The sequence below is a fragment of the Euwallacea fornicatus genome, chromosome 32 (genome assembly GCF_040115645.1).
Source record: "Euwallacea fornicatus isolate EFF26 chromosome 32, ASM4011564v1, whole genome shotgun sequence".
NCBI classification, from domain to species: Eukaryota; Metazoa; Arthropoda; class Insecta; order Coleoptera; family Curculionidae; genus Euwallacea; species Euwallacea fornicatus.
The window spans coordinates 2,151,903-2,177,507 of record NC_089572.1 but is presented as its reverse complement, the minus strand read 5'-3'; the positions used below and the strand labels follow the sequence as shown (position 1 = coordinate 2,177,507).

The following is a 25,605-nucleotide window of genomic DNA, read 5'->3' as shown; positions in this document are numbered from 1 at the left end:
CAGAAACGCACGGTATTAATAGTGGTCTCTCACTGTTTTGTAGATATCCCAAAAGAAGTCGGGTTCGAGTGTTCGCAACATCTCTACGGTATTTTTAAACTTGCCCAAGGTTAGTGTCGAAATTTGGCCACTGTGTCAATGCTGATTAACTAAGCCCCGCGTTAAATCCGAACATTCAAAGAATGCTTAGTGCAAGGCAACACGCAACTTTCTAAGGGCTTTTCAGGTTTTAATTAACCCTATTTCATGGTTTAATGTCTCGAATGCGGCTTTGTCCCGTCCTTGAACCGATTTTTTAGTGCCGGCGAGGGGAGATTCTAAGCCAGATTTGCCATGGTAGATATCTACCCGGCAAAGGTCAACAACGATGCACTTTTTGTCCTCGCCGAGCCTCTATTTGCACAATTGTTCTCTCCCTCCTCATGTGCGTTATTCATGAGGCAGCCACTCGAATAACAATAATCCCGCAGGCAATTGCAGGTTTAGCCTGATTCATGTTGATAATATTGAATGGCCAAATAGGACGTTTTAAATTACGATAATGGCACTGGCGTCCCGCGAAATGGCTGCGAGGACGGCGATCAATTTGCCTTCCTCGGACGATTTTGTGAGGTCAGACGGGTGATAAATGTAATAAAACTCACATACGGGGCGTTCGTTTCAGAAAGAACCGACCGAAATATCCCTTAATGGGGAGGGACATTTGAAACAATAAAAAATGGGCCGTTCCGATGTCTAGGGAGAGGTTTAATTTGATACCAAGGAGAATTGCACCAGTCACCCTCTGACTCGCAGCTGCCCCTACTTTAATATTTTAAAAGACCGCCACGTCCCCCCCCCCCTCTCTCACCCCTCCCCCCCTCTCCCGTGTCATTGCCAACAGAGTTCAGGTCGCCGTGTGACTGTACTAAAAAAACGGAAATCGGGCAATGGAGTCGAGAGTCAGAGAGGAGAAATGTGTACTACGCCATGTTCAGGCTTGAGATAGAGCGGAAGTAAACAGAAATTTAATGTAAACATTGAATGCCGTCGGCCGTAAAATGAGAGTAGCATCGTACTCAGGTGTTATTGTTCTCTCTCTGAAACGCCGCAAGTGCGAGAAAGAAAGAGACAACACCTAAACAACGTCGAATTATTTAGTAAGTTCCGCTCTCACGAGACTTTTCTCGAACGGCTACGGCTTGCATGGGATGTACCTAAACATCATGTGCATTCAGAAGAGAGAAATTCTCCAGCTTATTTCACAACTAAAAGTCCACGTAAATACGTCTGCGAACGCGTCGTTACGCATCTACAGGGCGTCGAAATTTCAGAAATTTGTCAGTTTTTATACTCCCGGCTGTAACTTTTAACGGGCATTCCAAATAAACGTTCAAAATCCCTAAAAATAGAGTTTATCTATGATAAATGTTTACGTCTACGCACGGACCTGTGTAATAAACAATTGCGTACCCGCCGCAAATTTCAATTTCATCTGGCGGATTACAGAAAATCGTTTTTTATTATTTTTTCTCGACAACCGACGGACACAGGAAATGACTGCAAGGGATCAATTCAGAACCGACCAGCGGCACACCGCGGAAGAGTTCAGGGAGAGAAGGGGGGACGCGGCTCTCTTAAAAAAAAATTATCGCCTCGCAGATGGTCGGAACCGTTCGGTACGCTCGGTGACGTAAGTCCTACGGAGCGAACTCGATCCCAAATCGTGGCCGATAATTCCCGAGCTGCGGGGGCGGCCGAGGAAATTTCCTGAAATTTGGAGGTGACGTTGACAGGCAACGACTGGCGCGTCGGGGTGGCAATTGGAAATTTCGCCCGGGACGTGCCGAGACCGGCCCCGAGCGAACGCGATCCCAGATCCTCGCAATACGCCATTTTGTCGTCGTTTCTCGTGTGATTTCTGTGACTTTTGTCGCCGCAATTTAACAAATTAGTTTTGCTACACGTTTGCCGCACCGGGAGCGGATGCTTTTGCGCGTGCGGCGTTGCAATTGTCGATTTTAATTGTTGCAAAAGTGCCGGGTGAGGTGATGGAATGAGCTTAATCGAAACGAGCAGAACACGAATTTGTATTTTAGCAGTTTCGAACGGTACCGAAGTCCCCAAAGGGCCAGAGAGGCCGGCAAGCCTCTCGTGTTACCTTCGGTCCAAGGAATCACAATTTAGAGCATCGAATTCGTTCCACTGGATACTTTTTTTTCTATAATCTAAGTCCATTTTCATAGACCGATAAACTGCGGAAGCGATAGAAGTAAACGGTTATCGGATACGTTCGAAGCAGAGATAAATTGTTGCCGAACTGTTCCCTGTGAAACGTTATCTCTGTATCTATGAAACTAAAAGCTTAAGGCATTCTCCGTGTAATCCAATATGCAATCACCTTAAAGGATATGTTGCTAAATTGTCTGCCATTCCTACGAACATATGTATCCCGAAAGCATTTTACAATTTATTCAATGATTGCCAAGGAAGCCCTCTTTGAGGTTCTGCGACGCGCCAGCATTAGAAATTCGACGTACGCCTCTGCGCTATGATGGATAAAACAATTTCTCCTTTACGAACTCAACGAAAATAATTTGTAAATATAATAAAAAGGTCGGATGAAGCAACTCTTCAATGTTGACTTCGTTCTAAATTCACAACAACAAACGGTGTTAATGTCTGAACCTCTGTGAGGATTTCGGTCGTACCAAGGCGTTCCATTAATTTGTCCCTCGTCGATGACGCCCCTATGTCCAAAATGTGGTAGGTAACAGTGGCGTATCATAAAGGATTCGGACAACGAAAATTTTTTAAAATGTCTTCAGTTTTTCGCTCATTGGTATAACACGCCTGCCTCCAGATTTGGCACGTCCATTCCGTTACGGCACAATGAGAAGATGGAGAGTCTTCTGGGCCATCTACGACATTTTGTACACTCAGTAGGACCATAGGTCAGCGCCTCGCTCCCGGTATGCATACGCCCCGGTCTCCCATTGGATTAATGTGCAGTTTTTTCGCGAGCAGCATCCATGTTAGCGTCTACAGTTCTAGTAAACATCATGGGTTGAGCCTCAGACACTTTGTAGCAATCGAGCTATCGAAAATCCGCTCTCTTTGTTGCAACTTGAAGAGTCTGTGCCAAAGCCTTGTTCAGAGCGTGAATATTTTTTTCACTTATGGATCATTCTGTTATCCATAAATTTCACGAATGTCTTTGGCGCAACATGAGAAATTTCGCCGTAAAAACTCCCCTTTTCCTGAGCTGACTTTGGTCCACTTCGTTGCACGTCTACTCACGCCTCCGACTCCGTGGGAGTCGACGTCAGAACCCCATTTTGAGTTGGCCTACGCCTCTAATTAACATTAGGTTCGAGTGCATCGTTTTAGTCACGGATAATATTATTCACAGCAGAACTTCCCCTGGCGCAACTTCGAATATTTAACGTTAAAAAATTCCGCAATGTACTCTTTTTACGTTTACGTGGAGAGTCCCTCTCGAGACGTTATTCCGGCTCTAACTGCGCTTCTGCGCGGTATTGGCTTGCGCATCTAACTGCGCGCCACTTTGCTAAACAACTCGCGGACGTATCACGGTGAAGGAAGCTGAATCGAGGTGCTGAACGTTGATTAATTGTGACCGCTGAAATTGCCTTTTCTCCCCATCTTTCGACACACACACGCACCCAAGAATTGCCCTCTGATAAATGTAGGGAGCCGCGTTTCCGCCATCCAAGTTTCCAGAAGACCAAATAAAAATGTTGATTTATCGAACACAAGAATGGACACTGGAACCGCCCGGAGGGGTGGGGTTTTAACGTGCATTTCGAGTTTGAAGTTTCCCTCTATGCAAGTTCTTCAACTTTAAAATTAAAAAATCACTCGTCGCTCATAGAGCTTTCAGTAATATCAATTTATCCAAAGGAAATCCTCTTCTTTTGCTTTATTAACGCGATCCTTAAACCCCTGACCAGTGTCTCATTACAAGTGGCTATGATAAAAGAGTCACTAAAAGGCCTTCGTCCACTTCATCCCCCTTCGCATAAGACGCAGCCTCGAGAATAATTCACACTCGCAGGATTACATACAAAAAGGGAGTTTAATCGGGGGTCTGTATTCCTCCTGAAGGTCGTTTTCTTCCAATGTATCGCTCTTTTAGGGCAGCTTTCAATTGAAAATACCGCCTTTGAAACTCAGTTAAAGCCAAAAAAAGATGATAGAGAAACAAGCGGATAATGCGCGTTTATAAGGAGAAATGGAGACTTTTATTGGGTAAAACTGAAATTATGATTGCGCCTGAAATTCTCATCGCGAAGAATGGAGAGAAATGAACTGGAAACCGCTTCTATTCCACAAACTTGGGGAGTCTGAGGTGTCGCTTAAGCCTCCGGCCCATCAAAGGGACCACAACAAGGCCCCGTTTGCGGCAATTGCCTCTCCATATGTATTACGTTGCACTTTTTCCTTCCAGTGCGGATCCTTTTATCGGTTTCCCATTGTTGAAGTTATGAAAAATTCGATTTCCCCAGTTTCCCTCTAAATGCCTTCGATTAAATCATGGAACGCAGCTTCTAATCTTGACGTCACATTCGAAACCCGAGCGTCAGCTCTAATTACCAAGTACGTCACTATGACGTAACGTTAGGTAGATTCGACTGCGGTCCATGTCCAGTAAATTGAGCTTCGTTAACAACGTGTTTCTTTTTCGTTTCAGTGGATGGAATGGAGTTGGAGACCCTGTACCAGCGGTACTGCATAAGACTGAAGCACGCCTTGTTCCTTTCGGGATTGACAGTGTCCACCATAGTCTCCATCGGGATACTTGTAACCACATGTATCTTGCACGCCCAGGTAAAACTGAAGTTTTTTCAACGAGACCCTCATGGGAGACGCGGACACATAAGTTTTTTAAGAACCTCCAAATTTACTCATCTTCAATTTTTGCTCCGAAATGAGCGAACGATTTGGACTAGATTAAATTCTAATTGTTCGTGGCTTTTTATTTGACTCCTTTTTGATGCCTCTAATTGATGTACTTTAATCTAATGAAGGGGCAAGACGAGGCTAAAGACTGTCTCTAGAGCGACGTATATAGCCGTCCTTATTCGTGCATCCAGAACTAATCTAATGTCACGCAATTTGGAAGAAACCAATTTGGAAGATAATTGAGTCTTGGACAAATTTGTCTTCCGATATAGGAAGGGACCGAAAAGCCTGACGTCGACTGCTTTATGCTTGTTTGGATCGTTTGGACGAAGGACAGTTTATTGAGCCACTTAGTACAGATACTACCAGAGATACGTGCAGGGCCGATTGCAGAGAATTTGTCTCTCACACGCAGCAGTCTACGAAAAAGTAATAATATGCAGATTTTCTCCGAGGAACGTCGAACCCCAACAACGACTTTAAGCAGGCTTGCTCGAGGCTTAATTAGCTTTAATTTAAACCGTCGTTTATGGGGGGAATTTAAAATCAAACTTAATAAGAACTTCGCGCTAAAAAAACCTGAAAGCCAAACAAATTCTTGGGCTTTAATTACGCACACAAAACACAAAAGAAGTTCGCCCTCCGGTCTTCGGCTTGTCTCCTATTAAGCATCCGACAGTAAAATCAAGATATCGAACTTCCGACTTAATTGAATCGAACTCCATCGTAAACTCCGCTCTGGGAATAATTTTAAATAGCGACAAAATTGAATTTATCCCAGGTGCCGTCCGCGATTCGAGCGAATTTAAATATTCAGGATTTCAAATGCAGATACGTGATTGGAGTTCATGGATGCAGATTGCCTGACTGACACCGAGGAGATGGTTTGATTTGTGAAAGGTTGAACGATAGAGGAAATGAGAAGATTTGATTTGGACTGCTTAAAAATCTTGAGAAGATGGAGGATGCGCCTATAGAATTTGTCAAGAGCTGCTTTTAACTCGCAGTCAATATAGCTAAATTTCAATTAAATTAACAATCGAACTTTAGTCCCACCTATTATCCGGAATTTATGCCCCTGCGAACGCAATATATTTGAAACGTTATTAACCAGCACTAATAGAACAAAACTGTCCCTACGCTGCAAATTTCGAGCATTTTGATCCATACACAATACGATTATTCCAGGGTCAGCACAAAAGTATCCTGCCAATAAGCACCATGTCGGTGGTGACTTTCGCCCTCATAGCCATTCTCATGGCTTCCCAGTTTCCCATTATTCTCGAATCGGAAGCGTGGGCCCTCATCGCCTCTCTCGTTATCGTAGCCTCATCGGCGACGGCCATGCTCCTGCTAGGTAATTCTCGAACCTTCCAGAAACTCCCGCTAACCATATAAACAGCCGGCAGGCACGCGCCGTTACCACTCTTCGCCCTCCTCCTGGCAATTCACACAATGATGCCGCTTTCCAGGACGGTGTCTTTGGCGTTGGCCACTATAGTAACCGTGGCGCATGTGGCGACATCTATCGCGCACAGGTTGAATCAAGGCGAGGAGGCGGATTTCCTGCAGGTGAGGTCGTGAGTGGGGACTGCTGCCCGGGTTTGAGCGAGGCTTTCTAGTTGGTTCCAGAAAGCGTCATCCTGGTCACCGGAAGTTTTACCGGGCTCTACTACCGACACCTAACGGAAGCTGCGCATAGGAGGACTTTTGTGGGGACCAGGACTTGCATAGAGTCACGAGTGAAGCTGGAATGCGAGAAGGGTCAGCAGGAGCAGCTGTTGCTGAGCGTGATTCCTGCGTACATAGCTGCCGAGGTAAGCGGGGGATGAGGAGTGAGGAGGAGAGCGTTGAGGCGGCTCGATCGGGGCGCCTTTGGTTTCCGTCCGCCGAACGAACCGACTTCGGCGGTTTCCGTTTTATTTTATTGCCGAAAATCATTGGCGTAGAATGACGTCCTTATTGGCAGCACGCCATTGGGCACCCGTCAAGACTGCTACCAGTTTTACGACCTTATCTAAGTGTTGCGAATTTTGATTCGATGAAAGGGCGTTGGCATGGAATGACGTTCTTGGGGATCGTGAATGAAAATGAAAAAATGAAAAAAATTCAATCAATTCAGACAATCGGGAAGAGAACCGTCACAGCACGACCATTCTGAGCTTTCTTTGCCTTATAAGACAAACAAGACAATCCTCTTTCCCTTCCGCTTCAACCACTCTATTTTAGCATTTCAAAATGTAATTTTTTTTTTCTTTTCTTTGCATTTATGAATGATTATTTATGTATAACTGTAAGTGTTTTTGTCACAAGGGCAGAAAGGCCAAATGATCGATAGCCGTTTTCTCTGGAAATACAGACTTTTTATATAGACAATAAAAATAAAAAATGCATCTCAAATTACCCGAGTACGCCCCTCGATTTCTATACAGGGTGTCTCTGGAATGATTGTGCAACGCCTGGCGAAAATGCCTTAATCAAAAATGAGGCATTTTTGGGAAACTTACGGGCAAATTCGACGTTGCTTCGTTTTGGCGCTATAGGGCCTAAAGCTCTCAGAGCAATATCGTTTTTTTGGAATAATTTTTGGAATTTGTTTGCGTATGGAGGGGAACGGGCAATATTTTAAACATTCGTTAGAAGGATTAGCCTAAGGTGGAGGTTAATTAGAATTAAAACCTCCCTCACGTTTCCCCTCCCATTGAGCAACAATGGCGAAATGAGAGGTACCGGAAATCATTTTTTTCGTACAGAAACTGTACGCCTGGAGAAAACTTTACGAGCAACGAAAACGCTTCAAAATAAAGCCAGATTGTGACAGAGAAAGTGATTAAAGCCGCCTCTACAGGGGGTGACAAAAATACAAACTTTTCTGACGTTTCTCCGCATTCAAAAAACACTCCGTTTTCGTCAAAACTGGCCAATATACAGGGTGCCAATTAAGTGCGTGCAGATGTTCCAAGGGACGGATCGCTGACCGATTTCAATACGAAAAGTTCCTATTAACGTGTGGTCGCCTCGGCCACGTCCAAGAGATACCGGGTGTTTAAGTTTTAATTTTAACTTGATTTTCTGTGGACGCTTTTGGACGCAGGTGAGTCGATCGGGCGAAATTCAACAGATACTCTCCAAGAGTACTTTTTTGAATCAAACTAAATGTGCAACAAGGCCCTTGGCCCGTGGCAGTGTGGGGCGAAAGGGTTGGGGCGCATTTAAGTGTGAGGAAACCCTCTACGTGGCGCCACCTATCAGTAGTCAAAAAATCGAGATGACGTTTGGGTTTTGCATCATAGAAAACCCGCGAATGTCAAATTCCGTCAGATTGACTCGTCCGCGTCCGAAAAAATTCGCGGGAAACCAAATTTAAATTTAGACACTCTGTATTTCTTGAACGGAGCCGTTGCGACCATGCGTTAATAGGAACCTTTTGCACCGAAACCGGTCAGAGATTCATTCTTTGGAGTGTCTGCACGTGCCTAATTAACACCCTGTATGCAGCGTTCGAAAATGAGTGAAAATCGACAAAAGCGCGTGCTAATTATTTCGAAAAAACGATAATAAATTTGAGAACTTTGGCCCCCTGCAGCAGCAAAACGAGGCAGCGTCGGATATAGGTCAGTTTGCGCCCCCACTAAGGAATGTTCGATCAAGCGTCGCACTATCACTTCGGAAACGTCCTGCAGATACCATTACCAAAGTCTTGACCTTTGCCTCAGGTCGTGAGCTTCGATCCAGATAAATTCGCTCGACGTTTTTAGCAAGTTTTCAGAATTCGCTTGTTGAAATCCCCATCTGGTTGAACGGAAACCAAAGGCCGGTCGTCTTTGGACTGCCCTTGGTTGAGACGGCGCCTCGCGCTCCTCCTCCCCATTGCCGTGCGTTACCGTCGCAACCACGCACGTCCCTCTTTCTCTCCCAAGACCGCTAACGGCGTTTTGCGTTCCCAGGTAAAGAGGAGCATAATGCTCAAAATGGCCGACGCCTGCTCAGAGCACAAGGCCCAAACCTTCCACGAGATGTACGTGCAACGTCATAACAACGTCTCCATCCTCTACGCTGACATCGTCAACTTCACCACTTTGAGCGAGCAATTGTCGGCGAGCGATCTGGTCAAAACCCTCAACGAGCTCTTCGGGAGGTTCGATCAAATTGCTCAGGTTTGTTTTCGTAACGTACGGTTCGGACGTCCTTCATCGGGGCCAACGCAAGAGGACAATTAAATCCTGGCTTATATTACTGAGTAAGCCATTTCATGGCGCCCTGTAAAGATCCGTGATGGGCACTTCCGTCGGGTTTTTACGTCCCAATTAAGTCCCCAAAGCGTTGTCGGATCTGGTTGAGTATTCTATTACTGCCTCGGCACATCAAAATGTCCCACGGGAGTTAAACGGATCTATGTGAGGATACGTTTGATTTCCCGACTAAAAGTCGTTAAAACCGAATCTTCTCTTAGGGAGCCCCTCACAAATTCCCCGGAAAACGGATTCGTGACTAATACACACTAACTGAACTAATCATCCAAAATGGCGTTCGAACCCAAATTGCCTCATACCGCGTTTATTCCCAAATTGATTCGAGCCCCATTTGTGTTTCGGGGGGTATTTATCTGCCTGCAGGTACTGGAATATACTTTCCTGAAATTGGACGAAAATGTTTGTTTTGGTCATTGTTTAATTGTATATTAGTTAAATTCGAGTTACGCGGACGGATAAAACACCAGACGCGTCCGCGTATTCAAATTTTAAAGGACAAATTAGCCGGCTTTAGTGGGGATTCGGCGTGCTTTGAGGGTCGCCATATTGCTCCCGGTTTAATTGAATATGAGGAAATATATAGGGGAATTCTGGGGCTATGCAGCTGCACCGAACGGGATCGTGCATGCCGTTCTTAACGTTCAAGAGGGGGGGGGGGGTCGTTGCGACTTCGTTTCGCGTCGGTCGCGCCGCTGTCTTTGGGTCGCGCCGCTGTCTTTGCCACGTAAAAACTTGATTTCTGATCGTTTCCAACTCGTCCTCGTCCGCCCGATGATCGCGCTAAATTATTTTAAGGGCTCCTGAGGACACTAATCGTCTTGGGAAGTCGTTCGTTGTCCGATATTGAAACTTCCGTCTCGTCTGAGCCCACATCCGCTACGCGACTATCGTTTGCCCCATCAAGATTAGAATCTTGGCGATCTGCAAACGAACCTCAGTGGGAAACGACTTCACGAAATTAATTCGCTCAGCATCTTGCCGGGGGCCGTAATATTCTCGAGGCATTAATCGCCCCAGACTACGCTACTGTCTCTTGCCTTATTAAGATTAAATTTTGCCGATTTGTAGACGAACTTTAATGCGAATTAATTATGCGAAATTCTTTGGCGTAACCTATTTCTGGTGGCAGTAAGACTGCCGAGAGTCTCTCGTCAACTTGGCATGCAAGTACCCGTTACGTCGCGGCTTTGTGTCTGCCAAGCCGCCATCTTTTGCTATTGTAAAAAATGGAAATTTGATGATTTGCAGATCGTTCTTGTTGGCAGAGGGTTACGCCAAAGTCATCGGCGTAGCGTGTCGCTGAGGTCAGGAAAAGCTTGGGGAGTCGTCGTCGTCGTTAGTTCAGGTGTCGCTTAGCGTCGGAGCTTTCGCTCCATCGCGTTCTCAGGCCGTCCATGTACACTGTCCTACGCCTAATTAAGCTTGGAGTTTGTCAATTTATAAAAGCAGTTTAAGGGTGGATATCTATGTTAAATCCGTTCGCGTAGTATATTTCCAATAGCGGCGAGCCGTGGGGGGACTAAAAGCACTGATTAACATTGAAATTTAGTTCCGTTTCAATTTCACGTCCATTACACCATTGTTTTTTGCGTCGACACGCTTATAATTTATTGATTTGTAGAGGGGCGTTAGGGGCAGAAATGTGTACTTAAATCGTTCGCGTAGAATATTTCCGCGGACAATTTGGCTCCTGGGAAATCCCGAGTTGCTTAACATTACGCCTCTTGTTTAATTTCAATTTCATGTCTTTCTCGCCGCTGTCCTTTTTAAATTTTCACGTGTAACTCTGCCACGTCTTCAGGTTCCACGTGGCCACGCGATCCGTCGATTTACGATAACGGTTTTTCCCCCTCTAGGCCCTTTATGGTTTTTTAAGCAGAGCCCGTTTCTTTCGGCAATTTGCAGGGAGCTTAAAAGAAATTCAGTATTTTTTGCTGGGAGAGCTTTTTTTGAAATTATCCGCGTTTCAAGATGTCAGCGAAAGCGCCATATCTAAGCAGCACATTACTCAAATGACGAAGAACACTTTTTAACAGAAAAATAATTCGCAAACTCCAAAAATTGAATCGAAATCGGAGCAAAAACCATTTTTAAACGTTCATCGGTCAAATGAAAACGCCACGTTTGCACTGTAATGCACCAATAATTTTTTTGGGAGGGCGGGGGTTGGTGCTGAACTTGTTTATAAATTTCAACTTGACCTTCGAGATGAAGCCAATCATTCGGTTTTCTTCTAACGTCGTTAATTTAAAGCGCAAAAGGGGAGAGCTTTTCCGAATAGAAAGATTCGCGTGGGCTTATGGACAAAATGGTGAACACGGCGTTGAAACTTGCCGAATAAATCTTGAGAGCGGCAACGTGTTGATAAGTGCAAAAAACCCGCTCAAAAACTGCCAGCAATGAACCAACCGAATGGGTTCAGTGAACGGGCCGCCCAAATCGCCTGACTTGACCTCATGAGGCTTTTTACTTTGGGGTTGTCGCAAAGAAAAATTGCCTGATCGAGTCCCGCCAACCCTGGACGATGTGAAAAATCCCATTTTAGAACTTGCGAAGCAATCAATGAAGAAATGCTTGGAAATGTCTTGACACGGTTCACCATGAAAATTCGAAAATTTCTCGACGCGGAAGGTCGACATTTTGAGCATTTCTTCGACCGATAAACGTTTAGAATTCACTTTTACTATGGTTCCGCGTTAATTTTTAGAATCTGCGAATTTTATTTCCGTTGATGAATAACAAATAAATAAATTTTCTTCGCAATTCAAGTCGTGTGTTGCTTTGAGTGCGCCATTTCAACTTCCGTTGCTGTCTGGAAAACAAGAAGTCTTAGAAAGACGCTTTCGCGGCAGAACACATTTAAATTTTTGAAACTATTTTGCAAATTTGCCAAAACGCACCGGTTGGTTCATTAAAAACAAAAAAAAGAAAAAAAAAAGACCTTGAAACGTCTCTTAAATGACCTTGAAACGTCTTTTAAATAACCTTGAAACGTCTCTTAAATGACCTTGAAACGTCTCTTAAATGACCTTGAGTGAAGATTCTCCAACGAGCGTCGGCGGCCGCCCGCGACACCTTAAATGAAACACCCTGTTTGTGGGTTTACGAGCTGGTCCGACTTGGTTGACACTGAAGCCCCAGTGCCGTACCTCAGCTCCGTGTCGGCCACACCACTGCGCTTTTGATGGTTAAAATAACGCGAGCAGCTATTAAAACAACACCGAATCGATCCTTTCGTGAAATTTCCACCCAAATACCTCTGCTTACAGTGGAAAAAAAAATTGTGTCCACGCTGCGTCAAAATCGTTTTAAATGGGGCCTCCGCAATGTAATTTGCTCAGATTGAAACACGTTCCTGTTTATGGACTCTGAAAGTGAATTTATCGTACAGTGCGAGCTAACAAAACGGGTTTTCACTGTCAGCGAGAGTTTCAATCGTCACTTGGTCCCGTGAATTACGTGAGCACTGCGTCACGGCGCCATGAGAGTGCTTCGAGGAAAAATCGGGATTGGAATGAATAATTCAGATAGAGGAGTTTAATCCTGGATAAAAATGTTTCCCCCATTCATCGAGTCCTACCAGAAAAATAATATCGTTTACAATTGGGGGGGTGGGGGGCAGGAGGGGGGAATCGATTCCGGCCGGAATTTCCGCAGCGTGAATATAATCCGGCTGTTTATTGTGTTTAATAAACGGTCCAGTCCCCCGAGTGAATAGCAAGTGGCTCCTGCAAAACCCGTCTTCGGAATTTATTTCTAATCTCCATCAAAATGCAGTCACTCGGGAAATAACTCTCAGTGCCAGGAAGATATTATCCCCTCCTCCTTCTCCTCTCAGAGGCCGTCGCCGCAAATAAATTGTTGCCAAAAAGACACTAATCCTCGTGATCTCTTCAAAGACCAGGAGCATGTATCAGAGCGACGAGGGGCGGGAGTTGCGAAACTCCTTCGATCGCATTGCGCTCGCACGTTTGAGGGATGTTACAATTTATTTATTTATTTCTCTGGATGTTAAAGCACGAAATCATTTCCTGCAATAAAACCACGAAAAAATTACATTGTTTTACAACGTGGCAATAAAATCGTGGCCGTTACTCCGGCGGTCAGGGTTTCCCAGTGTATTTTATTTTATCATTTTCGAGACTTTTTACTTCTCTTTTACGCGAGTCATAAAATATTAGCACGAAGCTGAAGCTCCGTACCACCGGAATCACGTATTGAGGAAAAACGGGGTTCTCCCCCGAAACTCTTGTCATTTGCAAGGGAAATATGTTTATGTTGTGTTACTCACGGCGCCCCTTAGGTGCGTACTAATAAAAATTCCGGATTCCTGCTGGATAAGCACATTCACGACCGTAGCACCAGGACGCTCAAAGAGGGAAAAGACGTTCGTCCGGCATTTGTCGGCGGGAGCAACCCCAGCGGGTGCGCCGCTGTTTTCTGTACGGTCAGATTTGTGGTACCTCCCTGAAGCACACTCATTGCTGACTCAAACGCAGATCCGCAAAAAGGGAAACAAAACCGTGGACCTGCCGGATCTTTATTCGGATTCAATTTGCTTTTTACTATGTGAAAACCGCTTTAATTCATCACTAATCGTGCCTCTGCCCTCTACGTGGATTCGGTGAAGAATTTCCAGATTTTACGAATTGATTTCCCAGTGGGGCACCCAGGATGCCAACGACTCCGACGTATTTCCGCAACATCAACATATTTTTTCTATTTTGTAGAGTTATAACTGATGAAAATTAAAAAATCAGGGCCGGCCCAGCACGAAAACCAAAAAAAAACCAACGTCCAAAGTAATCGTAGTTTTGTTTAGAAGCGCGGCGCGCCACTGACTGTGGTAAAATTACCGTCTAGGAAATAGGGTGTCGTCTTCTAGATTCGAACCCTAAAGGCAAAAAACCGGGGGCTCGCCGAAAGTAGGGCTCTGAGTATAGCAGAGTTTTGGTCAAGTTTGACGAATAGGAGATTTTTCCGGGAAATAACTAAATAATATCCTCAAAAAGATGATTCGCCGATGCCTTTAGTGCTCGTTGATGCTCTGATGAGAGGCGAACTGCAGTATAACAAGTAGCAATAATGCCTGAAGTTTACTGCTTAAACTTCGCGGGTTTTATAAATGTGGTTTTACCTTCGGGAGCGCCGTACGCCACTGACTTCTATGAAGTGTTGTCTTACACCGTAACGTTGAAAAACAAATAAATAACTTTTTATAAATAAATCCCGCGCCCCCGTAAAGCAATATACGTAACAGTTCGCGATAACGAGAAGAAGGGCGGTGCTCCCGGCTTTTTAGGGCATTTCTCGCTTATCAAGTATCAGCCCCACTGAATTTTGCCTTGTTTCATACCTCCCGATCCTTATATTAACAAATATCAAATTTCCCTTCAGGACAACCAATGCATGCGCATTAAAATCTTGGGCGACTGCTACTACTGCGTTTCTGGATTGCCCATTTCCAGACCCAACCACGCCTACAATTGCGTCAACATGGGCTTACAGATGATCGAGGCGATCAGGTATCTCCCCATATTGCACTCAATTGCGTCAAAATAAAAAAAGGAAATTCATATTTTACACGGCCCTTTTCCTATTGCCTTTTAAGCCCTTATCAGTTCCTGCCATAAAGCTTCAAAAGAATTCCCGTTCTGTGATTGGCGAAGCGGAAAAAGGGCCGCATTACTCATGGAAGTCACGAAAAATAGAAAAGAGCCTTGAGACTCTGAAAAGGTTTGAAGTGGCGGTGAATTTCAGGTTTGTGAGGGAAGCCACGGGTTTCAATGTGGATATGAGGATTGGAATTCACACAGGGAACGTTCTGTGTGGAGTCCTTGGCCTTAGGAAGTGGCAATTTGATGTTTGGAGTGACGACGTTACTTTAGCGAATCACATGGAGAGCGGAGGAATTGCCGGGTGAGTTTAGTTTAAGTTTAACTTGAACCAGCGCAAATGGGGGTTACGATCTAAAAATAAACTTATAGCGGCACAGAGCGCACTCAGGTTCTGCACCATTGAAGCTGCAGATTCGATTAAGGCCACCTTTAACGACCTAAATTGGGCTCTATTCAGGGATTATGATTATTACTCTCAATCATCGTCGATTGGTTATCGCCGCTTCAGCGCCTCCGGTGATTGATTTTTCAACTCCGTAATTGCCGGCATCCGGATAAGACTAACCTCCGGTTAGGCCCCACATCCACAATTCCGTCCGAACGGTAGCGTAGAAAATATACATATACACGTATCTGGAACAACACTAACTTTCCGCTAACTTTAGAGTTAATATTTGTTCATTAAACCGAAGGCTGAAATTAACGTCTTGTTTACATGGAAGTGCAGTGCGATAAAACAGAAGAGAAGCCCCGTTATGCAGATTAGGGCTGTTACTTGTAACTGCCTGGAGGATATTGGTTTTAGACAGTTTTGAATATTGCAGTTTAAAATGCAATTAAAAGAAATAGAGCTCAGGAAGGATACAAAGCGGAAATGATGATGTTAGTGATAAAACGTTAATTAATCGACTGCTAAAGGTGTTTCAGCTCCCATTACTTAAGCTTAAATAAAGATCAGTCATTGCTAGTCATTCGGTCGTAGAACACCAATTTCGGATTGCTACAAAAAGATTCGCACTGAGGTGAATCACCTCGAGGTGTGGCGAGTGCTGCACGGAGCCACCTTGTAACGATGCAAAACCATACAGGGTGTTCCGATTAAATAATAATTTTTACCTAGGACCTTTAGTTGGGGATGAGGACTGAGCAGAGTGATTTCGGACATGACTAGACAATAATAAAAAGCTACAAAAATATACAGGGTTGGCCGTTTAGTTCGACGGAGTTAGGAATATTCCATTAAGGACTCAATCAATTTTCCTCCGATCAACGGAAATTAATTTCTAGGGGATCTAAATTTATTACCCGGAAAGCTGAGGCTGTTCGGTACAGCTCTGAACACAGGAAATGGTCCTGAAATAGATAATACAAAAACGTTAAAATATACAGGGTCCGGCACTTCCGCGCTAGGCAGCATTGACATATCCTTGACCGTTAACTTCCTGAGATCTCACGAACTCTTCTGCTTCGCTGTCGCTTTCGCCTTCGCCAGGGCGAAATGCCGAACCAAAGAGCCGTAATAAACAACAAACAGAATTCATTACCTTTACTTTTAATTACGGTAATCCAATTAAAATCCAGCTAATAAGCCTAGGGCAACAAACAACCGTTTACCGCTTTCCGTTAGGTCCATTTTTCTTCAAAATGTCTCCTTAATTACGGTCATAGCTTCGAGTTAAAATTTGTTGAAGATGGGATTTCTTTCACATTTATGGACCGTTACTTGGACCGTTTCATTCTTAATTAGAAGACTGTTTTGTTTTCTCTTGTATGCTCTATTCACGACCCTAAAACTGCTTAAAATTGGTCTGCGTTGAAATTTAATAAAGGGTCGTTTCCGGGCCTTTCCAGGAGAGTTCACATAACAAAAGCCACCCTGCAGCAGTTGGGTGATAGGTTCGAGGTAGAACCGGGAGATGGCGCCAGCCGGGAAAGCTACTTGGCCGACCACAAGATCGAATCGTATCTGATAGTACCACCAAAGGTAAGTTGGCGCCCTTGCCACTAACAGTTAACGAATGGTAGTTGGGAATTAATTATCGAATCATATCTAGATAAGGCCTCCCACTGGACCTGGGTTAGAAAACTTATATTCCCCATCGATCTAATGAATAAACCATTATTGAAATTCGTAATAAAAGTTCGACCAAAGGTTGCAACGCAATCGGTATGCAAATTCGACTTATCCAAACGAATAACGCAACTCGGTTTGTAGCTATTTTCTAATTTCACATTTCATTGAGCTTTGAATATAAATTACATCTTACGCTTTCACGAGGTTCGAACGGCATCAGCTGTATCATTAAATCGCGTAAAACAATATAGAAATATAGAAATGTGCTCATTTTTTCAGAGGATCGAGCTCGAGACTCAAAATGGAAACGCCAAGGTCAGCTCTATCGCCGGGGAAAGAACTAATAGTGTTGGAGATTGCGCCTATCAGGGTAAGGGAACCGGCAAGGTGCCTCTCTTTTGGGGAAATATCAAATTTTTGTTTCAGGCATTGCCACCCCCGGGGGACTCCCCACTAGGGCCAGGCCTTCAAGCAAAATGACCAAATACGTGGAGTGCTGGGGGGCGGACAAACCCTTTGCCAACATCGCAGAGTCCACCCTGGCCAAGAATATCGAACTCACAGTAAGTTGATTTGGGTACGACTCACTGATTTCTCACTCAAAACCTCCACTTTACAGTTCCCTACTTATCAGCAGGTTAGAGATTTTTTTTTTTGAAAATCAGAAGGTAAAAAAGGGTTGCCAAACTAACCAATGCCGGGACCCGTTAGAGTGAAGTAACTATATTTAATTATCGTTAAACGCATTCGCTTTTGACATGTGTGTGTGATTTAATCTAACATGCTCGAGTGTGAGATAGTTGACAGACCCATTAACGATGTCTCCTTAAAGTTCCCTATGTTGTCATAACAATGACGTGCGAGCGTAGGCGCAAGCGGTGCAGCTCAGATAACTTCGATCAGACCTTTCTTTCGTAACAAGTTGGAGTGACGTGCACGATGCTCTCTCGAAAGTGCTCTTTCGGCTCACAAAAGTGACATTGACGTTGACGCAAATTTAAAATATAAAAATCGTCGTTTATCAACTTAGGTCTCCATGGCGACGAGGGAAACCGGTCGGCCGGGTCCTTAGACGTACTCGAAACTGGCGTGGCTTGTTAAAATTGAAAGTTTTTAGCCGGACTAACCTAAATCGAGTGGAAATTCGTCCTATTTTGACTAATTAAAGTCGCGAGTAAATTAGAACTCGATGGCTGCAGTGCGACAGTCATTTGTCAAATTAGCGTGCCTGCCCCGTGTCTCGAAGGCATATGTGCAACAGGGATGGCGATAATGGAAATTTACGCTTTGAGAGACGCCACCTAGCCAGTTTTCAGGAAATGTCTTTGAATGATTTTCGTTCAAATTTCATGGAAAATATGAAAATATTCGGAAGTTCGGAAGTATTTCAGGACGTCACGCAGCCCTAGTGTATTTCAGGTGTGCACACAATGCAACCCGAAGAAATGCTTGAAAAGCGAAATTCAGGTCCGTGTTTAAAAATTCAATTACGTTGACGTTGATGTGGTTCCCCAGTGTGAAAGCGCTGCTAGTTTGCCGTAGGACCTTAATTAACGAATTCCCGTTTCTGCTCTGTTAACCCAGTCAGGGTTAGTTAGCCGCAAATTGGGGCGGAAATAACAAAACGAATGAGCAACAAATCGAGATTATTAATAGTTCCAAAACTGCCGATAACCAGAGGGGCAACTTCCCTCCATTAAAGTATCAAACAATTATTCAAAGCAAACTCGATTGCGAAGCAACAGACGCTGCTTAACATTACATTCCACTTCCAGGAAGTTACAGCAACTTCCAAGTTGTAGCAACAGTTATCAGCGAAACCGTTTATTTAAATGGAGGAGCCGAGTTTCCATTGCGTTCCCTTTAAATTGAGCATGGAAAGTTTTGGTTGGCGAAACATGGCTGCTAGTCTAAATCGATTATGTATCAAAAAAGCTGAAATAAACTAATCCTGGCGTGGCATTAAACTTGCGAAATTTAATAAAGAACAGAAGAAACTTATTCCAACTTTTTTCAGACTTTAGGAATGATCGAGTCCAACCTTTTGCCAGACAGATCTACGTGCCTGGAGTGCAAGTAAGTTATAAGCAATTTAGTTATGCATTTTGAGGCTTTTATTAGAGGATAATGCTTGTAAACCCCCGAGGGCCCGAGACTCCTGTAACTTCCATCTTTACAAAACAGTTATTAAGGGATAAAATCCTTGAGGGCTGCAGTTGAAATAACGATATCTCCTTTCAGCGGAAAATAGATAACACTGTGAGATCGGATTCTGTTTATTATCCCCGGGAGAAGCAGCACTAAAATCGCCTTTAATAATTTTTAAATTAAATTTATCTTCCAAGGAGGGGAATTCTGAGCCCTCCGGGCAGTTAGCACGAAGTACTATTCTTTCCAGGAAATGGTGGCATTCTGAGGATTTGAATCCCGCGGTGTTGTGGTTTCAAAACAGGAAGCAGGAGCGCGAGTATCGCAGCCAGTCCGACCCTGAGTTCCGTTGCTACATTGCGTGCGCAAGTTTGATTTTTGTCGCCATGTGCGTCATGCAAATTACCACGATTCCCAAGTAAGTCAGGAAAGCAAAAAATATGCAAAATCCTTTCCAATGCTCCAAAGGCGGGCGACTCGCGCACAACTTACCGAACACATTTTGAAGAAAATAATGAATTTCTTCTGAATACATTTTTAGAACTATAGTGCTCTACGGCACCGTCGCGCCCACCATGGTAGTCCTGCTGATATTCGTGTACCTCTGCTGGTTGGACGGCTGCTGCGGACCGCGGCCCCCTTCAGATATCCCCCAGGACGAGCCCGGAGCTTGCAGCCCCCCCGGCCAAATCGTGGCCGAAAGCCGATGTTTGAGATTGTCAATTTTCCTCGTCAGCGTGACTTTGATATCGGCATGTGCCGTTGTTACGCTGGTAAGCAGCCACTTAACCCTCCATAAACATTCTCAGTTAATCCCCGTTTTTGTCTAGACCAGCTTGGTAATAGGGCACTGCATTAAAGCGAAACACAATACATCGCAAATCCCGACAATTAGCGGAAACAAAGGGTCTTATTAGCATATATCAACTGCTTTAGTTAGTCCCATAGTGTCTGCTTTTGTTGACTTCAATCTCAGATTATAATTTAAGGTCGACTACAGCCCTCAGCCGATCCTGATTGAGCCTGACTCGATAGAGAGGACCACTCTAGAGCCAAACAACTCCACTGGGAACACTACGGATTTGCCTATCATATCACACCCAGAAGTTGTCCATTACGTTCCTGTAAGTCTATGTTCGAGGCCCAGTTACTAAGTTAAAGCACTGTGGACATTGCAGACTTACCTATATAGCTCGGCTCTGGTCCTTGCAGCAATCTCAGTTTTCCTGAGAATTGGATTTCTCTTAAAGTTCATACTCATGGTGATCTCGGTAGCTTCGCATATTCTCATCTACAGCTACCTGGATTTCTTCCAGGAGTACCATGCTTTGGACGTGCATGATGATGAGTAAGTCTCAATTTCTTATAGCGTTTAATCGTCATGGTGTGCCTGAAGATTTCCAGGACTGCCATTCGAAACCAAGACGGCCGTGGTTCTGGCCATGGTGGTGGTTTTCTTCCACATTCTGGACAGACAAATCGAGTACACTTCCAGGACTGATTACTTGTGGAAAGAGAAGTTGAAGGTGGAGCAAGAGGAGGTGGAAACTATGAGAGGGATCAACAAGGTAAATCGTTCGCCGCAAAGTAGTGAGATTTATTGGATTGCTCAACAGATTCTTCTGGAAAACATCCTGCCAGCCCATGTGGCCGACCATTTCCTATCCAATCGGGTAAACACCGACCTCTACCACGAGAGGTACTCATGCGTGGCAGTGATGTTTGCCTCCATTCCCAATTACAAGGAGTTTTACGACGAATCTGACGTCAACAAACAAGGATTGGAGTGTCTGCGCCTGCTCAATGAGATTATTTGCGAATTTGATAAAGTAGGTATAACCCGTGAGATTGCGGGAATCTGAAAATGGAACAATGAAGTTTTCGATGATCCAGCACATTTAAGGAATTTGCTTAAGTACATAAGTAATTTGCTTAAAGTTGGCAACATGTCACCTTTGTAACTGCGATTTTTGGCTGTTTTCATCTCTATCGCACTTATGGATTTGCAACACATGTCAGCCATGTTGGTTTGACAAATGAACGTTGCATTGTTGTCATTTAATGCGTCGCAGTTTTTGAAGTCGAGATGCACCACGCTTGGTTCGCAACTTCAGTATTCTGCCAGTTCGCCGCAGACATGTATAGTTCGTAATTTTCCAGCTTCTTCTCAAACCGAAATTCAGCTGCATAGAAAAGATCAAAACGATCGGAAGCACCTATATGCTGGCATCCGGCCTCAGACCGGGCAAGGAAGATGATAGTTCGGTAAGTACGGATAAAAGGTCAGCCGATTTTGGCTGCCTTAAAGTTCATCAAATAGTACTGCGATCTCGTAGTTTGGACGCAGAACCCCGCTAACTTTCTTAATCTCAATGCCTTTAACAAGTACTAAAATTCCCATTTTTTCGCATTACTTAGGACATATTCAAGGTATCTCTAACCCATATCTAAACTTGGTTTTAGTGCTCTAAAAATTCTCTTTTCAGGAAGCCACCAGAAAAGCCGAACACATCATCTTAGCTCTGGTAGACTTCGCCATCTGCCTAATGAGCAGCTTGGAGCAAATCAATCGAGACGCATTCCAAAGGTTCAAACTTCGATTTGGTAACTTTCCCCGTCAAAACAACCCTCGAACTCGAACATTCTCACATATCTTTAGGTCTGAACCATGGGCCAGCTATCGCAGGAGTGGTGGGCGCCCAGAAACCGCAATACGACATATGGGGCAACACCGTCAATGTGGCCTCCAGGATGGACTCGTGTGGAGTCATGGGCCGCATTCAAGTCCCTGAGGACACCGCTGAAGTTCTTCAGAACGCTGGGTATCCCTGTGAATGTCGCGGTCCCACTTTTGTCAAAGGAAAGGGCACTTTAACCACGTATTTTGTGAAAACGCCCTTCGATGATAAATCTTAAAGTTTGAACGGTAGGCAGTTACGAATGTCGGAATCTGGATTTAGGGTGAATGTGAATTCCAGACGCGCAAGTATGAAGAGGAAGAGGTCAACCAGAGCCGACTTCAATATGACTTATGTTTTATGTGTGGTAACGTTATACCTAGCAGGATTGTTCTGAAGAGGTGATTTTGCCGTCTTCATTGGAGAATGTTGAGTACTCCAAGGATTTAAACTCTCTTAATGTTAGCAAGGACATATTTACCTACTATGTATAATTAGGGCCTAATACGCATCACTTTTGAACTCACTTCTAGGTGTTTATGGTCAATGTAACATGAATAATATCATTATTATAGGTAAATGTGAAATTTTATATTAATTGAAGGTAAAAGCATTGTAAATAGTTGTTATATCACTTTTTGGAGGCTGCACGGTTGAAAGGTTATGGATATTCCAATAGTGTTCTGCTGGTCAGTTATAAATATCGACCAGGAATTAAGGAGATCTGCAATGGTCGAGAGTACTAAAATTGCTGTAAACTTAAACTATGATACCTTTTCTTGCCTCTTATTGGGTAGTTAGAACATTTTAATCCCCCCATATCACCATAGATAAGTGCCCAACGAGATCAATCAGTACTATATTTTTATCTTGTGATCACATATTTCTTCAATAAATCAATTTAGTTAAGAACAAGTCTGTTTCATTTTATCGCTCAGCAGAACCATCGGCCTTAATTCTCTGTACATTCTAAAAGTGGCGATCAATTGAGAGTTCAAGTTTATCCGAGTTGAGGTAAACTTGGTGCAACGTACACCAAATCTGTAGAGAGTAGCGGCACCAATAGGTGAAACTAATCGCACTTTGATCCAAAAAACAGAGGAGTAATTGGACATCAAACAAAGCTCTGGCCTAACATCAAAAGTTGTGCTTTCGTAGCTTTTCGGCCTACGTTAACGAAATTTATCAGTGCTCGAAACCCTTAAACCTCATAGAGGAGAAAAAATAACTTTGTTCATTGTAGCGCAGAAGCGTAGTGCCCCTCATTTACCCTCAATATAATATAAGAAAATTGAATAAATTCTAAAGTGTTTTGTGAGATACCTACTTAGAGCTGCAAGGCTACATACCATCAAATTACACCAAGGGTTGTCCACTCTAATTCCACTTTCTATCATATTCAGGATTGTGTTAACCACGGTGCGGTTGCACCTTGATTGCCTTGAAATTTTCATGGTTTGGATGCGAAATTTATGTTTCTTCTGACAACCCTTTTGGTTAAACTAGCTGTTGTGATTAATTGTCCGCTCTGAAGGATATCGCGTTCCCTTCCTCTTTTAATTTACGTGCGTTTATCATGAAAACTACAGTAGGAAATTGATGAGCACAATTACACGTAAATTCAGCTCCCGAAGGAAAACCATCTCGCATTAACTTTTCAATCCCCTGTTATGCCCTGAATTTAATTTTAAAACCACCAACGAAACGGGCACTCCAGAATGCTACGGAACGTCTATTTTCCACTTTTCTAAGCCAAAGGGATTCTTAAGGAGTGGAATTCGACGTTGAAATCTTTATGGGAATGCTATGGTAGTAAATTGGCCAGCATTAGTAGCGTAAGGATGAACACCCTATAAAATTACCTACCTACGCTCCATCTAGGGATAGTATCTGGAGGTAACTTCAGCAACGGAGCCAGAGTCCTACCGACTGTAAGATTAAGCTCAATGGACTGGATATAATGTTCCTCTCTAGCTCGTAGATGGCGCCGCCAGTAGAGGATCGAAGAATTAATTTTATATGTTTTATTTAAATTGGATCAATCGCTAAATTCATAAAAAAAATAATTAAAAAGGCGTGACGGGAAAGCAATTTCCTGTCGTCTCTTAAGCTCGCCGATATCTCTGTTTCGATCGGAAGATTCGCAATGGTAAAACTACCCACTCCGTCCAATAATGCCACTTTTACCGTAATAGTTCCAAACAGCTCTTTCCCCAAAACAATAAATTCCTAATGTACAGTTGAGTGGAGGTCCACGAGGTCGAAAATGGAGCTTACCAACATCGGTTTCAAGTTTAATTAGTTCAAGTTGTCGGAACTTGATAATGGCCCGCACGTTTGTTCGGGACACATGTGATGGAAATTGATTTCTCCACATAAGTTCTACTGACTTTGGTATTTCATTACAGGTCTTGTTATGCGGGTGCAACAGAAGTTGGCACTTTTGGAAAATGTGCGAAACCAATAATTTAGTCCTCTCGATGTTTTCGCCGTATTTAGGGAACACATAAATTTGTTTTCGTTTAAACAATAACGGGAAATTTAGCGTACATCAGAATGGACATCGAGCCATCAGAATATTATACGGGATTGTTGATGCACATTAATGAGGAAATTTTGTGAATTCTCGTAATTTTTGAGTACACGATCAATTCGATTTTACGCAGCTGCAAGGTAAAAGAAAATTTTCGTCACAACGGACATCAGACCGTCAGACTTGCATGAGAATATCGTTGTCACTGGTATTATATCACTTGTGAATCGGCCCTGTCAGAACAGACATACTTTCAAGCTCTCGCCGTTCATTGCCGACATACAACAATTTCATCTATTATTGAACAGCACACATTGAAGTGTCCATCAGATAGTACGTTCTAATGTTAAATCATTTGTTCAAGATTCCGTAGAGTTCTTATGGGTTTAAGAACTCAACGTGTAAGTTTTACTAAAAATTTGAAACTCAGTAGTGATCATCAGAATGGACATCGAACTCTCATAATTTTTTATCGTATTGGATAAAACAGCACCGTCGCCCTTAGGACCATATTACAACTAACCCTAAGACGCTACATGATTCGTGTGTATCTATGCTTGAAGGGAGGTGTCCGTCAAAAAGGACGTCAAACTTCCTTATTCTAGCAGCCGGTATTTGGTCCGAAACTACAGATTCAGATTTAATTGCAACCAGATTGTGTTTAACTTTACGATTTACGGTCCGAGTCTTTAATTGATGACGAAGAGATTGGAGATGGGTCGCGTACAGCAGAATGGACATCGGTCCAAAATGAAGATATTCGCGTATGAATCTAAATGATAAATGTTCTCTAATACCCTTCAAACGACCTGTTAGGGAAACTCTCTGGTTTAAGACAAAGTGAGATGCATAGAGAAAGTTTGAAAGAAACGTAGAAGAGGGAGGAGACTTTTAAATTATCTAAATCAAGGAAAATCTAGAACGTGCCGTGCGTGATCTTGCAAGTCGTGCTTTCAGTTTAATTTTCAGAAATAAACGTGAAATAAACGTCCACAATTATGAACTCGCTCATATGGGCGACCTAATGCATAAACTTTCGCGAAAGACCTATAAATAAGGGACATAAATGTCCTCTCCACCCAATGCACCATTAGAGTAATTTTTATTCTTAATTTCAATTTTTTCAATTTCCCATCTTCTATAATGGCCCTTATCGGCAACAGAAAGGGATTTATCGTCCAAACTGCCGGCACGTGCCTCATAATAAAATTATTGACTTGAACTGTCTACAAGAGGACAAGAAATTTAATACTCTGTGTGTTGTAGCCGGCAGCGGCGCTACATTAAGCGTCCGCTTGACATATGTGCAAAAACAATGAACTACACGTTCCTGCAGGCGCAAAGAGCCCGTGAAGAGCATGCCAAAACGGCCTTAACGTAGTTGCGTTTTGCCCGA

The 25,605-nt window shown here is 43.6% G+C and overlaps 1 protein-coding gene and 1 long non-coding RNA gene across 4 annotated transcripts in view; one reads left to right on the top strand and one right to left on the bottom strand.

Annotated features, from left to right (window-relative positions):
- The window catches only part of Adcy2 (adenylate cyclase type 2 Ac76E), a 34,928-nt gene extending 12,343 nt beyond the window's left edge, over positions 1–22,585 (top strand). For 2 of the 3 annotated variants that reach the window (XM_066299192.1, XM_066299190.1), the window contains exons 2-22: positions 4,694–4,830; positions 6,094–6,262; positions 6,308–6,477; positions 6,528–6,722; positions 8,853–9,062; positions 14,556–14,683; positions 14,919–15,077; positions 16,628–16,760; positions 17,130–17,220; positions 17,277–17,413; positions 17,470–17,487; positions 18,868–18,926; positions 19,249–19,416; positions 19,540–19,771; positions 19,988–20,122; positions 20,177–20,346; positions 20,395–20,566; positions 20,615–20,827; positions 21,159–21,263; positions 21,485–21,602; positions 21,658–22,585. In XM_066299192.1, coding sequence (XP_066155289.1) covers positions 4,694–4,830; positions 6,094–6,262; positions 6,308–6,477; positions 6,528–6,722; positions 8,853–9,062; positions 14,556–14,683; positions 14,919–15,077; positions 16,628–16,760; positions 17,130–17,220; positions 17,277–17,413; positions 17,470–17,487; positions 18,868–18,926; positions 19,249–19,416; positions 19,540–19,771; positions 19,988–20,122; positions 20,177–20,346; positions 20,395–20,566; positions 20,615–20,827; positions 21,159–21,263; positions 21,485–21,602; positions 21,658–21,914 — 3,176 coding nt within the window. In that variant the 3' untranslated portion in view covers positions 21,915–22,585. The remainder of the gene's footprint in view (positions 1–4,693; positions 4,831–6,093; positions 6,263–6,307; positions 6,478–6,527; positions 6,723–8,852; positions 9,063–14,555; positions 14,684–14,918; positions 15,078–16,627; positions 16,761–17,129; positions 17,221–17,276; positions 17,414–17,469; positions 17,488–18,867; positions 18,927–19,248; positions 19,417–19,539; positions 19,772–19,987; positions 20,123–20,176; positions 20,347–20,394; positions 20,567–20,614; positions 20,828–21,158; positions 21,264–21,484; positions 21,603–21,657) is intronic. The other variant, XM_066299191.1, reaches the window with a different exon arrangement.
- On the bottom strand, positions 22,495–24,403 carry LOC136348404 (uncharacterized). Its single transcript, XR_010733658.1, has 4 exons — positions 23,543–24,403; positions 23,331–23,480; positions 23,026–23,259; positions 22,495–22,645 (listed from the first exon to the last, which is right to left on the bottom strand). It is a non-coding gene; the product is annotated as an uncharacterized lncRNA (long non-coding RNA).
- Positions 24,404–25,605: the final 1,202 nt, after the last annotated feature.